Source organism: Rhinopithecus bieti, unplaced genomic scaffold, assembly GCF_001698545.2.
Source record: "Rhinopithecus bieti isolate Rb0 unplaced genomic scaffold, ASM169854v2 scaffold_42745, whole genome shotgun sequence".
NCBI classification, from domain to species: domain Eukaryota; kingdom Metazoa; phylum Chordata; class Mammalia; order Primates; family Cercopithecidae; genus Rhinopithecus; species Rhinopithecus bieti.
In genome coordinates, this window is record NW_016819184.1 from 2786632 (window position 1) to 2804954 (window position 18323).

The 18323-nt window shown below is 45.1% G+C and overlaps 1 protein-coding gene across 4 annotated transcripts in view; it reads right to left on the reverse strand.

Annotated features, from left to right (window-relative positions):
- Window positions 1-18323, reverse strand: part of DOCK1 (dedicator of cytokinesis 1) — a 487728-nt gene that overhangs the window by 443974 nt on the left and 25431 nt on the right. For 2 of the 4 annotated variants that reach the window (XM_017858668.1, XM_017858670.1), the window contains 6 exons: window positions 17980-18115; window positions 16611-16768; window positions 15437-15518; window positions 14554-14689; window positions 6009-6081; window positions 2364-2443 (listed from right to left, as the gene is read on the reverse strand). In XM_017858668.1, the coding sequence (XP_017714157.1) occupies window positions 2364-2443; window positions 6009-6081; window positions 14554-14689; window positions 15437-15518; window positions 16611-16768; window positions 17980-18115 (665 nt within the window). Of the gene's footprint in view, window positions 1-2363; window positions 2507-6008; window positions 6082-14553; window positions 14690-15436; window positions 15519-16610; window positions 16769-17979; window positions 18116-18323 lie in introns of all 4 variants that reach the window. The other 2 variants (XM_017858667.1, XM_017858669.1) reach the window with 1 other exon arrangement.

Below are 18323 nucleotides of genomic sequence, written 5' to 3' on the forward strand. Positions count from 1 at the left end.
CCTGAGGAATCGGCACCATGGCTGACGGGGAGCTGGTCTTCCCTGGACACCAGGATGCAGCTAAGAGTTTCTCAAATCTCAGGAGTCTGAGTCCAAAAGCCTCCCTGGAGAATGAATGTCCACAAAATAAATCTAACAGAAAGATGCTCTTTGAAGGATTGCAGGATGCGGTGAGGTCATTCACAGAGGTCGAAGGTTAAGACATGAAGATGGAACACCTAACACTTAGTATTAGAAATCCTGCATTTCAAACCCTTTCTCAGAAACGCCAGCCTGCTCAAATATCTTAATACATAAACTAATGCATTAGTGACACAATTAAATTTATTACCACACACTTTAAAAATGGAAATTAAATGTTCCTGATTACCCTGTGTTTTAAATGCTTTCTCACAGGAGAAAAAAAGTGCATTTGGCGTTGACATTTGCTTACCCAGAATAACTAAAGACAAAGAGGATTAGCATACATTCTATCTCAAACAATAGAACCAGATGTCTGGAGTCTTCATGAACTCACTGTCCACATAAAATGTCCCACACCTCTAGGTTCAGAATAATTTGGATTAAATATTCAGGATTTTGTCTATTGTAAAGAGGAAACATGTTAGCATAAACCAAAAATCGGCCAAGGCCAAGTGGTAAGCTCAAGAGACAGGAGGTGCACATGGAGAGAGGGGTGAAAAATTCCAGAGGCTCTCTCTGAAGATGAGTATCTCCTCCATGTCCCTTCCACTCCTGGGACCGCTAACAGTCACTTGACAGACAAGCAAGGATCAGGTTAAGCCTGGGCTGCTGGTGATAAAATGAGCTCCGGTGGGCGGCACTCTGCAGTCCCGGCGGCCGATCTGTGCGGCTGCACTCGCTGGCCACACTGCTCACCTCTGACCTGAATTCCACCCACCAGTGGGCCCTGGAGAAAATTCAGGTTCAAGGTAAACAAGCACTAGTCATGTTGCCTGAGGCCATTCTGATTCAGGAAGTCACCTGTGATCCCCTATCACTGTTCTTGTCCCTCGGTTCTCACTGTGACTTGGAAATGCCCACTCCTCCCAGAAGCTGAAGGAACTGGACCCCCGGGCATCAGCCCGAGGTTCTCCGGCTTCAGAGATCTTGGCCACACACCAGGGAGCCTGGCAGAGGCAGGCTTCGGGTCCTCTTTCCCAGTGATTTCCTGCTGGCCTGACACCAAACTCCACTCTCCCTGAATGACTCTAATAAAAGTTTATTCAAACTCTGATGACTGCAAAAGAAACTGGAGATCCCAGGGCAGCCCCAGCTCGAAGCACTGAAGGATCGGCTGGCAACCTTTGCATGGTGTCCCGAGCCGGAGAGTGACTCCAATCTCAACAGCCCTAATTGGACCTCCCTGTGGTTTTCAATTAAAGTGCAAATTGGGAGGGCTGTTAATTCAGGAGAAGATGGGTCCTGGGTCAGCTGAAAATTGCTCTGTCTGCAGGGGCCACATCTCATTAACGTTCTGGGCTGGGGTTTTTGTCCTGCTACTGTTTGCCAGAGATGGGGGTAGTCCACGCCAGAAGAAAGCTGGAGGTCCCTGCAGAGCCCTAGGAAGGCTCATTCTCTATAACATTCTTCAGGCTCAATTCACATTCTCCTTTAGAACAGTGGGAAATGAATCAAGATAATTGTTTTTTAAAAGTCTAGTGACATAAGGTAGCTGGACGATGAAGCAGGTCTGTTCGCCTAAGCTCTACTGCGTTTACGGGGCAGTCTGCACGGATCAGGGAGTGAGACGGTCAAGTTCTGAAGGTGACTTCCCCTTGGGCTGGAGGCGGGGCCTCAGTCACAGTTGTTTCCTGGCAGCCCTCCTGGCCAGCCAAGTGCCAACTGTCACCAGCCCAAGGTAACTGATTCATTCCTTCTGCCAGCAGCAGGTCAGCTGCTCGGAAACGTGTCAGTGCAGGATTAAAAACGGTGAGTGTGAGGCGGGGTGTAGGGGAGGAGAAATCACTTAAATGACAGAACTCAGGGGAGCAAGTCTGCACAAATGAAGTCACCTTCTTAGGGAGACCAGCAGGGGAGCCCCAGAACAGGCAGTGATTAGCACACAACATGGGCAGAGGCGAGTTACGCCTACCACCTGCACGTTCCTCTAAACATCTAATCTGACTCCACTCTCCATCCAGGAGTGGGCTCTCAGCAATGTTCACAAAGGTGATGGGCCAGAAAACCGTCATGCACTGTACATGGGGGTGACCGTCACACACATTCTCCACCAGGACCACTGTCACCGCCACCATCTTCACACCGTCATGATCAACATCAAACTAAAACGCAACCCAGACAGCACTGTCCCAAACGCATGCAAATACACACTGATGGAAACAAAATAGGAAAATACGTACCCTGCCCCTTGTGGTTGACTTCTTTGGCAGCGATGACTTTGTTTATAACAGTCTGAAGGAAGTCATTCTCCCCTGCCACCCTGGGTGAAAAACGGGATGACATGTTCAGCGGCTTGTGTCGAATGGCGTCGTCCAACGCGAGCCTGGAGGGCACGGGACGACCAAGACCACAGGAGACAAAGGGGCACAGAGACCCATGGGTCACGGTAACAAGGGAACATAAGAGATCATCGTCACCGAGTGTGAGAGGGAGGCATCATGAGTCAACGCACGACAAAGGATGGGAGAGGTGACAAGAGAAACAGGGAAAAGCATTGATCAGGAAAATGCTGAACCATGAGAGGGAATAGAGCAAACGAGGGCAACCCTCTCCCCAGGAAATAAACGTGCACCAGGCCTCCACTGCGTCTCCATCAGACGCTTGTGTTTAAAAAAAGGAGCTTGTCTGAAAGCCACATGGTTGAAAGGCATTTAATCCCAAAGAATGTTTATGGCCATTCCTCCAATTTCAATAATTCTGAACCTAGCATAGGTCAAGGGGCAGGTGATCTAAAGGGAAACGCAAAATTGAGATTAAAAAAAAAAATCCCTGGAACCTAACTGCTTGCAAAGGCTTTCTACTCTACTCTCTTGGACTATGTACACAATAGACCCTAAAATGACTACATGTGAGAAGAATGGCACCGTGTTTGGAGAACACCACGACCTAGTCTCATGTGTGGCACCATTATGAACACAGACCACCCATATTTTCAGGGCCCGTGAATCAGGAGCCTGTCACAGATGCTGTGCTGTACGAGAGACTAGCTAAAAACAGGTAGCATATGCCCAAAAGAAATACCATGTAGCACAGCGAAGTGCGCTATGAAATGAGTAAGAAAATAGACAGCATCGCCATAATGGTTAAAATCAATCCTGGGAACAAGGACAGTGCTATCCATCACTGGAGCCACAAGACTCAAGGGAACTGAAGACTGTTGTCATTTACTTCACCAAGTTAAAAAAGACAGGGAGGAAGGGAGATGTGCAATGTGCTTCCTTCCCTAAAACCAACCCTGTGAGATAATAAATCAGTTTTAATGGAGCAAAAAACGGTTTCATTAGCATGACATTTCCCAAAGAACTGGTTTCATTGCTTATTTTGCTATTAAAAATCACGCTGTTCTTTTCTTTCTAACACTGCAAATATTCATCTATTAGTCTTCCTTTAATGGAGCACGGAGTCACAAATTACATAAGAAGTACACATGGAATAATATATTTTCCAAGTGGACATTCCACTACAAGATAGAAAAAGATGGCAGCAAAGCACAGGCAATCTCAGACAACTCATAACACGTTCTGTGAAAATCAGTGAATCTAAAACTAATAACCTCCCTAACTTTTCAAACAATCCCTCAAGTTGGGTTTGTTTTGGGATTTTTCTTTCCTTTTTTTTTGACTTTTCACAGAGGACACTAGCAGGCAACAGGTAATTTCAACTTAGTGGTACATCTGGGCATCAAGAACCTCTGAGGTCTAATATATAATACAGCATTCAAAACAGTAGGGAGCTGCATTATTTCTCATGAGAGAATGAGGCAATTTAATATTATAATTTTACAAAGGTGTATTTTATTTATGACCTCAATATCTGCCCATGTTCCACGATACTGTTCCCCTTGTTTGCTAAGGAAACTTCCAGATTCTGCAGCACTGCGTTCCTTTTATAAACTCTCCTCACTGGGTGGGACTATAAAACAACATTATCCAGCAGAGCTTTCTGCAGTGGTGGAGATGTGCTGTGTACGTACGGCCCAGGACGGTGCTGCTGGCCTCCTCTCCTGCTGAACACTTGGAACAGGACCAACATGACTGAAAAACTCAATGTTTAATGCTACTTCATTCTAATTATTATTATTATTTTTGAGACGGAATCTCCCTCTGTCACCCAGGCTGGAGTGCAGTGGCATGATGTCGGCTCATTGCAACCTCTGCCTCCCGGGTTCAAGCGATTCTCCTGCCTCAGTCTCCCAAGTAGCTGGGATTACAGGCGCCTGCCACCACGCCCAGCTAATTTTTGTATTTTTAGTAGTTATGGGGTTTCGCCATGTTGGCCAGGTGGGTCTCGAACTCCCGACCCTCAGGTGATCCTCCTGCCTCAACCTCCCAAAGTGCTGGGATTACAGGCGTGAGCCACTGTGCCCAGCTCATTTTAAGTATTTTAAACAGCCACATGGAGCTAATGGTTACCACACTGGACAGGAGAGTAAACCTAAAGCATTTAAGCCACAAAGAGACCTCTGCCTCTAGTGGTGCATGGTGAGATACATATAACTTAACCCTGACTCCCAGTTCAATAACGCAGGGTTTGCTGTTATTCTTATGACAAGAAGATAGCAAAATCTCCTACTGAGCTGTACAAAAAGCTTTAGGGTGCTACCTGACCAGTTTGCCTGCCTGCAAAGAAAGTCATATTCTTCCTGTCTTAGCCAGTGGCACTCAAGTCCCAGAGGAGTCGGGTGGGGTTGAGTGCGGTGGTCCATCACCAAGGATGCATGGGGCAGAGGGAAGCCAACCTCACATCTCCGGACCCCCAAGGACAGGACTCCTTCAGCCACCCAATTACTACCCGCCTCCTAAACCCTTCAGCCAACAGCTGAAAACAGTAACATGTCTAAAATCTAAAAATGTGTTTCAAGTCTGAAATCGATTAAGAAGAAAAATGAGGGAAAAAGTAAAACTGCAGAGCACTACGGCAGGGGCTGCCAACTTCCCTCCCACGATTTCTCCCCTAATGTCGCCCTTCAAACCCCCACACCCAGGAGGAGGCTGTCTCTATGGCAGGGGGCTGCCACTTCCCTCACCACGCATTCTCCCCTAACATTGCCCCTCAACCCCACACCCAGGAGGCAGCTGTCTCTTACAATTCACCTCAACCATTTGGATTCCTTTTTCTCTCCTCCTCTGTGAGGAGTAGGAGTGCCCTTAAGTGGCCAACGACCATCATCTGGGTACACTCTTGCTTCCACACGAGGGAAATAAATGCCAATTCTTTCCACCAGTTCCCTGGGTTCTACCCACAAATCAGATAATCAATTTAACGAATCTCCTCCAAGAGCTTTTTCTCAGCTTCCGTGCCGCTTTAAAGACTTCAAGTCAGAACTAGAGAAAGCCGAAAAACGAGCACAGATATGCTCCACTCTAAGCAAAACCGAGAAACAAAATCAGCAGCATGATTCTATGCTTTAAAGCACTATTTCCCGCTTTAAAATAATTCATCATAATTTTGTTTGGTTTTCTATTTTAAACACAGCAAACTTCTATGATGAATTTGGAAGTATTGTGCTTTGAAACTACAAACAGCTACTAGAATAAATCGATTATGTAAAGAAACGTTCAGGTTCAGAGCAGAGTTTTAATTCTGTGCCTTCTACATGATAAGGCAAGTAAAATCTTCTACTTCCAGGACCATAAACAAACTTTGACCCAGGGTTCTTATGGCTACAAAAAAATTCCATGTACTACAGCAGTGACTAAAGAGGTTTTTCATAATTATAAAATAATTCTTACTTAGGTTTATCCATTTAATTATAAAGATAATTATTACAAGCCTATGTTTTCCACATTATATCTGGCTAAGTACTTGAATTGCTCCATACTTACGGCTGAAAGGGAATGAAATGCTGCTTATCTTCGTCGTCTACTTTTCCATTTATTATATCTGTTACATCCATCACTGGAGACAAAAAGAGAACAGAGATTGTTTTGGCTTAAATGCTATAATCACAGAACACAAATAAACAAACAAAGGAACATCAGAATATCTTCTGGCAAACAACAGCAAAAGCTGTTTTCTCATCGTCAAGTCTAAATTATTTCCATGCTTGAAAGACAAATTAAGTTATCAGAAAACACTGGCCCAAATGGAAGTGGGGCTCAAATGGCAGAGTTCCATTTAATAATTTCCTTTGCCTATTATCCAACTGTCACCCTAGAGCTGCCCTGTCCAATAGAACTTTCTGTAATGATGGAAAATGTTCCATAACAATGAGCAACAAAAATGTGAAAGCACAGGCCAGGCGCAGTGGCTCACATCTGTAATCCCAGCACTTTGGAAGACCAAGGTGGGCAGAAAGCTTGAGCCCAGGAGTTCAAGACCAGCCTGGGCAACATGACAAAACCTCTATCTCTACAAAAAATACAAAAATTATCCAGGCATGGTGGTGTGCGCCTGTAGTCCCAGCTACGCAGGAAGCTGAGATGAGAGATTTGCTTGGGCCCAGGAGGTAGAGGTTACAGTGAGCAGAATTCACACCGCTGCACTCCAGCCTGAGTGACAGAGACCCTGCCACAAAACAAAAGAAAAAAATAAAATGTAGAAAGCATGATGGAGGAACTGAAAACTTACTTTTACTTTGTTCATTTAATTTAAATTTAACTAGTCACATGTGACCAGTGGTTACCATGCTGGCCAGCACTGTTCTGAAGCCTCATGCCATTGCATTCCCCCAAACAATTAAGCAAACAAGTAGCTACCATTTCCCAAGCACCCACCACATGCTGGTATCTGTCGATGCTCTTACAAGAGGACACTTCAAGGCAAATCCTCAGAGTCACCTACCAGACTGATGAGAAACTGAGGCTCGAAGACGCATGAACAAGCATGCTCAAAGTCTACAGCTAGAAAGTCTCCAAGACCCAAACTCTTTCAATGCTATTAAACTGCCTTCACAAACACATCCCCCTGGGAGGTCCAGGCTTGCTAACATCACAAGAAAGGCTAATATCCTTTGCAATGTTCTTGTGTTAAAAAGACATCCCCTGATCACATTCAGGAGTAAACCCAGACACACTGTTTACCTTTCAAACAATTCCTTTTGCCCTTGGTCATGAGTCATGACAGAACAAGAAAATCCAAGAATAACCCCAGATGGCCCTGGTCACTTTCCCTGTCTCTGCTATTGCTCAACCGCCACACCGGACTTAAGAAAAGAGAGGAAGATGCTTTGTTTATTTTCTTTGCACAAGACCCTTCCCCAGAAGGGTCTCTGTAGCCCAGGGTCTCTATGCTCAGGTAAGAGGATGAGTCTAAATATACTTTGTCCAATACACGAGTAATCATATATTGAGATTTTTCCTTTCTACCATCACCATCACCACCCTCCAAAAAGGGGGAGGGATGTGTAGAACCAAAAAAGCACAATTCTCATCCCCTGCTTGGCCTGGTGGAGCCCACGGGCCTCAGTACTGTGTCCTGAGGGACGACACCCACACTCCACTGAACCAAGGGGACTCAAAGAGCTAAGAGCCCACAGCTGTGTTTGCAGATACAGGTCAAAGAATACCAAATAACTTGGAACATCAAATGACAGCTGCTCAGAAGATGCATGGTCTGGACACGGGCCCTCGCCTGGACTGGGGGAAGACTTTACCAGCTTCCACCACTCTTGGGGGTGACTGACCCACATGCGACTGACTGCAGCACCCACCTTTTTACCTTTTTCCAACACGCCTGAGACCACCAGTTCAGCATCCTTCATTAACTCATTTGGGCAGCAGCCCACTATGAGCCAGAACCAAGGTGGTCTGACCCGGGCAGGCCAGCCCTCACATGCCAGCTGGTCCTGGGTGGCCTGGCTGGGTGCCTGCAAAGCCCCTCTCTGCCATGGGACTCATCTCACCAGCTGATCATGGGACTCCCTTGCCACATCCCCGGTGCCCAGCCCTGGAACACAGGACCTTGTGCAGGAAAGCAGCAAACAAGCAGGAAACGCAAGCAGAGCCTGAGCACCCACAGGTGGAAAACACCCCAAGTCCCGCACCCATCCTGAGCCTCGAGGAGAAGGCCTGGACGTCACCGGTCATCACCGCCCATCGCGCCTCCCAGGGACTCTCCTGACTGCTCTCCCGCACACAGCCCCATGCAGAGGGAGTGCTCCCTGCAGGTTGGACAAGATGTGCCTGACACCAAAGGAGGAAATAAAGGTCTTGGGGGGAAACCTCCCCCAAACAGCCAGCCCAGGGTCTCTACATTCAGGTAAGAGGATGGTGAAAAGAAGAGTCCAGCTGAAGTCAGTACAGCTCTGTGAGGGAGAGGCCGGGTAGACAGACGGCACCGCGTGATGCTGGAATTCAGAGGGCAGGAGAAGGAAGGAGCCAGTGGTGTCAGGACAAGAGAGATGGAGGCACAGGGCCAGCAAAGGCAGGAGAGCAGAAGGCGGGAGGTGAGAAACGTCTCACAGGGAGAGGGGCTGACGGCTCAGTCCCGCTGGTGGGGCTGCATCAGGACGACTTGCTCGCGGCAAATGGACCACCACACCCTGCGAGTCAGCAACTCCGCTGCAGAGGCTGCCCTGCAAACAGGCACAGGTGGGATGCTTCAAGCTCCAGGATGCTCACTGCGTAGCTACTACACCGCAAGGCTGAGATGCCCTCAGAGCCCAAAGCAAAGGCCTGCTGCAATCACAGGGCTACAGGCTGCAGACACCGAGAAGCCGAATTTTTGAATCATACTTAATAAAATGACATGTTCATAAGATAATGCTAGGTTTGTTAGAAAGATAAAAGTATACGCAATGCAAACATACTTACTACTGAACTGTACACCTAAAAATGGTTAAGATGGCAAAAAAGGGACTAAAAAGACATTGAAAATCCATCAGTAAATAAATGAACATATGGTAGGATGTGATATTGTATTTAAAAATCATATGCCACACACAGAAAAAAAAATTGGAAACAAACATATCAGAATAAACATCAGGTACTACCCCGGCTATGTAAAACTATGGATAATTTATTTAACAACACTTTTCCACAAAATTTCCGTTATTTTTACAATTTTCTATCTTTTAAAAAAAGATAGAAAAGGTTACATTATAAAAAGGTTAAAAAACAGCAATGTGACCCATTATTTTCAACCAAAGACTAAGAACTGTAGCCTTCAAGGTCCATGAACACTTCTCATTTTGAGGAACTGAACTCTGTTGACACAGACATGCAGAAGTCATTCTGAAGAAAGTCTCAAAATTAAATTTGCATGTGGAAACTGAGTTGCATACGAACAGGTAGAATGCGATTACCAACATGCTGATCAACCTTCTTAGATGTGGGAAGCATCCCTTCTATCCCCCCCCCTTTTTTTTTTTTTTGAGACAGTGTCTCGCTCTGTCGCCTAGGCTGGAGTGCAGTGGTACGATCATGGATCACAGCAACTTCAACCTCCCAAGTTCAGGCAGTCCTCCTGCCTTAGCCACCCCAAGCATGAGCCACCATGACTGGCTAATCTTTGTGTATTTGTTTTTTTTTTTTTTTTTTTGGTAGAGATAGGGTTTCACCGTATTGCCCAGGCTGGTCTCAAACTGCTGGATTCAAGCAGTCCACCCGCTTTGGCCTCCCAAAGTGCTGGGACTACAGGTGTGAGCCACTGCACCCGAGTGTCCTTGCTTAGTAACAAAGAGAACATTTGGTTGGATGACACAATGAATAAGTTAGAAGCAAATCCTATTTAAAAAATTGCCCCAGATGGGCGGAATGCCACCACGGGAAAAGGAGGGGGGGGCGGGGGGGGGGGCAGGTGGTCTGGTGGCAGCAAACTGCCAGTCACTGAGTGGCCCATAGTGACAAGCAATTGATTTTGGTTAAAGCAGAGATTCTGGTTTAACTGGACAGGAGTGGGGCCTGTGCAACAATTTTTTCTTTTTGGGAGTGGGGTTGCAGGGGACAGGATCTGACTGTAGCCCAGGCTGGAGTACAATAGCACGATCATGGCTTATTTGTAGTCTGGACTTCCCGGGGCTCAGGAGATCCTCCCACCTCAGCCTCTCGAGTAGCTGGGACCACAGGTCAGGGCCACCAAGCGCCCAGCTAACTTTTGTAACTTTTAGTAGAGACAAGGTTTCACCATGTTGTCAGGCTAATCTTGAATGCCTGGGCTCAAGCGATCTGCCTGCCTCAGCCTCCCAAAGTGCTAGGATTACAGGCATGAACCACAGCATCTGACCAAGAATTTTTACTGAAAGCTTGCAAGATTTTCTCATATTCAGTTAGGATTGAGAACCACTGCATTAAGATATTTACTTTTGTGCCAAAATTTACATAGATCACATAATGAAATGTCTCAGAGAAGAGTTTCTAGTAGGAAACTGGAAATTCCACAAGCAGAATGATCAGGTCTTTACTTGGTTTTTTTTTTTTTTTTTTGAGACAGTCTCGCCCTGTCACCCTGGCGTGATCTTGGCTCACTGGAACCTCCACCTCCCCAGTTCAAGCAATTCTCCTGCCTCCCTGCTGAGTAGCTGGGTTACAGGCACCCGCCACCATGCCCAATTAACTTTGTTGTATGTTTAGTAGAGACAGGGTTTCACCATGCTGGCCAGGCTGGTCCCAAACTCCTAACCTCATTTTCAGCCTCCTCAGCCTCCCAAAGTTCTGGGATTAGAGGTGGGAGCCACTGCACCGGTCTTGTGTGTGTGTGTGTGTGTGTGTGTGTGTGTGTGTGTGTGTGTGTGACAGAGTCTCGCCCTGTTCCCCAGGCTGGAGTGCAGTGACACAATCTTAGCTCACTGCAACCTCAGCCTCCCAGGTTCAAGCAACTCTTCTCCCTAGCCTCCTGAGTAGCTGGGACTACAGGCATGCACCATGCCTGGATAATTGTTTTATTTTTCGTAGAGATGGGGTTTTACCATGTTGGCCAGGCTGGTCTTGAACACCCAACCTCATGTGGTCCACCCACCTCGGCCTCCCACATTGTTGGGATTACAGGTGTGAGCCACTGCGCCCAGCCAGATTCTTACTTGCTGTACAGACACACACCACCTCAGCAGGTCCAGGAAAGCTGGCCCCTCTGGAGTGAGCACAGAGGCCACAAAGGCTCAGAGCTTGGGACTGAGGGATGAACACAACATCCCCACTGAGGGCATGCAGTGGAGCCAGGCAAACCAGCAACTGCTGAGCAACTGTGACACCAGAAAGGACAGAGAATTCAAAGGACCTGGAAACCCAACATTAACAGCTGCAGGCCTGAAATCTTCCCACAGAGGAAAACAAACACCTATAGGTATCTCTGAAGCACTTCACACAGGTTCGTGCAGGTTCACACAGGTTCAAACAGGTTCACACAGGTTCACACCAGTTCAGAAAGGTTCACACAGGTTCATGCAGGTTCACACAGGTTCACGCATGTTCACACAGGTTCACACAAGTTCAGAAAGGTTCACACAGGTTCACGCATGTTCAGAGGTTCACACAGGTTCACATAGGTTCCAGAAAGGTTCACACAAGTTCACACAGGTTCACACAGGTTCATGCAGGTTCAGAAAGGTTCATGCAGGTTCACGCAGGTTCGCACAGGTTCGTGCAGGTTCACGTATGTTCACAGAGGTTCGCGCAAGTTCAGAAAGGTTCACACAAGTTCACGGAGGTTCACACAGGGTCACACAGGTTCACACAGGTTCAGAAAGGTTCACGCAGGTTCACACAGGTTCAGAAAGGTTCACACAGGTTTATAAAGGTTCACACAGGTTCATGCAGGTTCACACCGGTTCACACAGGTTCACACACGTTCACAGAGGTTCACATAGGTTCACGCAGGTTCACGCAGGTTCGTGCAGGTTCATGCAGGTTCACACAGGTTCTTTGCAACCCCAAAGTGAGGGGGGACACCCCATGTGCCAGTCAGAGCAGAGCAGCAAGAAGAAGCCACACTCCAGAGAATTCTCGAGCAAAACGACAAGGCTAGAACTTGGCCCCAGGTGGGTTTTCAGAAGCCCCAATATCAGTGGGTACCAGGGACATGAGACAGGAAAGGAAGGAACCAGAGACCAGTTCAGACAGGAGGAACCAGGGACCACAGGGGGTGTCCATGTGGTCAGCAAATATCAGGGGACAGAAGTCCCTGGTGGCCGCACAGCCAGGGATCCAAACTCCAGTGACCAGATGTAGTGTCTCAGCCAACACTACATAGGTGGGGGCTCCAGAAACAAGGAACTATGTCCAGGCTGCCCGCTCTGCCCCAGTGACTAACCCGGGCTTCTGTAATTCATGGAGAACTCCAGGAGCTGGGGGGGCCAACCTAACTCCAGACCCCACCAAGCAAGCGTAAGTGAGCATTAAGAAACAGTGAAAGACCACAGTGGTGTCAGCTGAGCCCACGCCCATCACCCTCTCCATCCATTAATACCTAGACCTTCATGGACTGTCAACCCAATGAAAACTGAAAAATATTCCAAATTTTTAAATTCCAAAAATTTTAATCAAAAGAAGGTAAAAACTGTCAGCCTATGGTCTAGATTTCATCTTTAAGAAATATAACTATGCATTCGTAGGCACTTATGACATAATCTATCTTGTAATCTAATAACCAGAGAATCTGTAGCTTTGCTGTTGAAAAGAGGAGCGACTTCCATGTGTTGTCAGAGATGTCTCTGATTGCTCAAATGGAGCCAATTATGCCTGAGACAAAAATTAAATATTCTCTTAAAACTACCATCAAGGTGGAAAAGAAAAAAAAAAATCCTGGAAAATGAAAGGTATTTTAAATATAACACTAGATTACATGTAAAAGATGCTACAGGCTCTGACAAATAGAGGGGCAATTTTCAAGTATGTATTCAAGTCAGGAGATGAAAATGTTAGCAGGGCATGAGGGGGCGCACCTGTGGTCCCAGTTACTCAGGAAGCTGAGGCAGGAGGATCACTTGAGCCCAGGAGGTCAGGGCAGCAGTGACCTGTGATCACACAGACTGGGTGACAGAGTTAGGCTCTGTCTCTTAAAAACAAAAAGACAGAGAGATGAAAATGCAAAAGGATTTCCCCAGCCCAAGGTTGTGGGGACTTCAGAAAGAAAACCTCACCCTCACCATTTCACTCACAAATGGTAAAATCATTGGAACACTCCGTTAGTTAGCTCTATGGGTAAACTGAATTCAAGTAAACTGCATTAATATGCTGCTCTCATTATGCCTATATCACAGCTATTGCTTACTTCTTATGATATAGTAAATCATTTAAATGACTTGAAATATTTTTCCAAAAATTCCACGCAGAACACACAGGACTTTTAGGATGGTGAAGCCACCCAGTGAGAGACTACAATGGGGAATATACAGTATTTATTCAACTGTCGAAACCCACAAAAGGCACAACATCAAGAATGAACACTAATGTAAACTACGGACTTCACAGGACGACGATGTGTCAATGTGGTTCACCAACTGCAACCAATGTACCAATCTATGGGGGATATTGATAATGGGGAGGCAGGGGGAAGGAAGAAGAAATATATAGGATCTGTCTATATTTTCTGTTCAATTTTGCTTGAACCTAAACACCTTTCTAAAAATAATGTTTATTTAAAAGGCAGGGGGGAATGAACTAAGTTCAGAGTTTCCTGGTAGCCAAGGCAAAGAACGTCTTCCACAGCTGTTCATACAAAAAATCCAGCTGTGTGTCAAGAATCAGGAACCTTTCCCACATGGATATTCACATGAATCCCAAAAATCACAAACATAAAATAAATATCAGAGTGCTAAGTAATGAAATTGTACACAACCATTAAAGAGAGAAAACCACTTCCCAAAACTATGAAAAATGAGAGTGACATTAAAATAGGGCAAATAATTAGAACTTCCTGGTATGCCTTTATCTTTCTTCAACAGAGGTAATTGGTCTTTCACATTCCTCGTGCCCTCACCAAAAATAACAGAGCACCAGCATGACGGAGGAAGAGCACCAACGTGGCGGAGGAAGAGCACCAACGTGGCGGAGGAAGAGCACCAACAGGGCAGAGGAAGAGCACCAATATGAAGCTAACTGAGTCCTCGTCACAGTTTGCTTTCTTTCCTCCCCTTCATTGCTTTGACCGTCCTGCACAAATCCATTCTGATGCCCATCACCAAGACCTGAAACCCTCCATTGACTGGCTTCCCTACAGACTGAGGATATGGGTCAGGATCTCTCCCAGGGAAAGATGAGATCCACTTTAAAACCAAATGTATGATTTACATCTGAAACTTGAGGCCAAGAGCATCCTGAGCCTAGCAGGTCAACTGGAAGCCACAGTGAAAATAACTAATAAATATATTTTTTCTCTCCAGCAGAAAAGCTTGTATATCAAAGCTGCCCATTGACCAATCAACATTCAACAGTGGTTCTTTTGAAAGTGACTGTGAAGATCTGAAACTCTCAAGGAAACAGAGAAATGGATTACCAGCCACTCCAAAAGGTCGCCGCAACCCCGAAGTCAGTTTCCTGGTATTGTTGTCTCTCAGCTCCATGCGACCCACGCGAACAATCTGACAGACAAAACTGATTTTCTCCCTTTTCAGGTCTTTGCTTCCGAGGTCCTAGAAATATTAGTTTCCATAAATTATTTTGGAGAACCATTATTCAATGCAAGTTCCAATTAAAAGGACAGTAAAAAAAATGGATTGAGACTCTTTTCTCAGACCCATTTTTATAATTTTAATCAGTTATTCATATGACAGAAAGGAATTTAATAACAATAATCAATTACTGTTAAGTGAGCTTAAGATACATATTTAAGGGCTGGGTGCAGTGGCTCACACCTGTAATCCCAGCACTTTGGGAGGCCGAGGCGGGTGGATCACGAGGTCAGGAGTTCGAGATCAGCCTGGCCAACATGGGAAAACCCCATCTCTACTAAAAATACAAAAAATTAGCCAGGTGTGGTGGTGTGTGCCTGTAATCCCAGCTACTCGGGAGGCTGAGGCAGGAGAATTGCTTGAACCCAGGAGGTGTAGGTTGCAGTGAGCTGAGATCACACCATTGCACTCCAGCCTGGGTGACAGAGCAAGACTCCGTCTGGAGGAAAAAAAAACAAAACAAAAAGACACACATTTAAGAGGCACATTCCATGGTAATGGGGTAAATCTTTGTCACGGTCATTCTAAGGGTGGCTAGAGACTCAGAAGATTTCTGGAAAGGCACTCTACTTAGTAATACTAAATTAACCGATATTACAGGCATCCCAGGGACCCATGTTCTAGTGTGGCAGGAAGGCCGAGAGAAATCACTAAAAGTAGTCATTAGAATGGTGGCCAATTCAACCAAACATCTTTGCGTGCACTTACGGTAAACACAGCTCGCAAATTATGTAATCTGTCTATGTCTTTAGGTAATCCTGAACTGGACCAGCGAACCAGGTAGTTTTCACTTGGAAAAGGGAGAAATAAAAGCAAGTTAATTTTCCAAATAACAGAGTACGAAATGTACATCCACATTGTTTCATAATTAATACCATGTAGGTGCACTATACAGACAACCATGAGTTTATAAATATCAAAAATATCACCTACAGCTACTCATCAATTAACATCCACAGCAGAAAAACCCTGCCAAGTTTTAATGTGGGATGTCTTGGGTTGTCACTGTAATGGAACTACTTGCAAATGGTATTTCTAAGTTGGTTTTTTTTAAGAGCCTATTTGTTCATTTAGAATGGCAATACTATAAAATTCAGCACAATGCATCTTTATTTCAAAACCTATGACAAACCAAATACACTGTAAAATAAAAACTGCATCCTATGTCAAGAGGAAACAAAGTGTTTACCAGAAGTGAGAATAAAATCCACTCATATTTTTCTGTATTAAGTTTTCAAATTTTGAATAATACCAGTGAAGATCCTAGAGTTTTAGCATATACACAGACACACGCACAACTCACACATAGTTGAACCACAATGTTTCCATCTGGGCAAAGAGAAAGTTATACTGAAGGCTAAGCAGGAATAATAGACTTACAGTGTTTTCATTTAACAAATATCAACTGACAGTCTGTATGTGGCAGGCACCATTCTAAATGATGCATTCCAGTCAATCATCTTGCAGAAAAAACAACAGGATGAAAGTCACAGAAATGGCATTCAAAGAAACCAAATTTTGAAAACTGGAAATAGTGATATTTGAGGGACCAGGATACATAAAATCTTATGAAGACAACTTAGGAAACAAAGTATTACTTCAATCTTCAGCTGCACTCTTAAGATATGACCAGAGCGTACCTGCAATTGCTATAACTCTACGAGCAAATAGCAATCTACACGCGAGAAGGTTCACCCTGAGCCAGAGCCCAAACTGGCTGCCATCACACTGTCCAAGACAGCTCTTGGCTCGGCTGCTTGGTCATGTCCAGCAGCCATTCATCCAGGGCCTCTCAGCATGAATGGCGCGCTTCAGTGGTTCTGATCCCACGTTCCTAACACCAACCAAAGAGGAAAGACAGCCGCCAAGAAATTTCACCTACCTGATGAATTTGGACTCCACAGGGTCATATAGAGACATGAGGACTTCAGCATCTTCTCCTATTTTACAAACCACGTTTTTGAGGTTCACAAACAAGGCCAGAGAAGGGGTTGCAGCAAACTTGGCTTGTCTGTTAATATCTATGTTCTGCTTTTGAGACTGTGAATGGAAGGAAATAGAAAGTCAACCCCAGCAATGCTCATCACTAACACTTGCTTTCTTTATTCCCTATAGAATAGAAAATGGTAATAATTCATTGGCATAACCCAGCAAAGCCATTGGTGCAGTCACTTTCTTATCTCCCCTGCACATTCTTAAATCATGCATTCACACAACAGACAAAAAATCGTATCCCGTGCAATTGTTGTGCTATTTTCGAAGATACAAAACTTTCAGGTGTCCAACCAATAAATCAAAATAATTATTATATGTGTAGTTATTTAATTTTTTGTTCCCTCATTAGACTAAACCCTCCAAGGACATCTGTCTCACTTATCATTATGTCTTCAACATTTGGTACACAGTAGATGCTCAGTAAATACTTGCTGAATTAACGGATGATTCAATTATTCAATCAGTTTTGAATATCTACTGTGTGTATGTGTGTTTATGGGAGGTGGGAGGTGACTGGTCATGGGGTGGATTGTTCATGAATGGTTTAGCACCATCCCCTCAATGCTGTCCTCATGACGGTGAGTTCTCACAGATCTGGTTGTTTAAAAGCGTAGCGTATAGCACCCCCTGCACACCCTCTCTCTTCCTCCTGCTCTACCCATGTGAAGTGCTGGCTCCCACTTCACCTTCCGCCATAATTGTAAGATTCCTGAAGCCTCCCCAGAAGCAGAAGCCACTATCCTTCCTGTATAGTCTGCAGAACCATGAGCCAATTAAATCTCTTTTCTTTATAAATTACCCAGTCTCAGGCACTTCCTTATAGTAAGGCGAGAATAGGCTAATGCATACATGATACCATTAAAGATCACAGAAGATGAAAAACCAGTAAGACATGTGCTCTCTGCCCTCAGTGAGCTTGAATACATAACCTGCCTACCATTAACAGAGAGGAAACGCCGAATCGAGTCTTGTGTCCCATTTGACAGATGAGAACACAAAATCAACATCATTAGGATCCTGTCTCCTAAGATGAAACACAATGCTGTCCAATCCCCCTTCATGTCCTGGGTGACATCCTGTGCCACCAGGCTCCGTTCCACTCATGGCTGTAGGACACACACTCCGCAGCTACTCCTTTTCAGGTTCGTTCTTAGTGAAAATTCTGGGCTTGACTGATCTTTTACTAATGTTGAAAACGTATTACTGAGAAAACGTGTTCCAAATGTAAATGGCACATTACAGAGAGTCAAACTTACTTTTTCCTCTTGTAACCTTTCCTCCACTTGTTTAGAAGCTATTTCATGAGCTCTGAAGAGACTAATCGTGCTAGTTAATTCTGGATCCAAAATATTCCCGTCTTCATCTCTAACCACCAGGTCCAAATCTAGAATTCTAGAACAACAAGAATTTAGAAGTTCATGCACAGAGACCAAGGAGGTTGAATTTTCTAGCACAACTTCCACCACAGCAACTGGGCAGGTAAAAACATCCTAGAAAGTCAGGCTTGCCCACAAATATTAGGAATATGAAATTCTTGGAGGTTGCTTTCTTTAGCTCAAAATGTGTCACCTCAGGAGAAGTAAAAAAAAAAAAAAAAAAA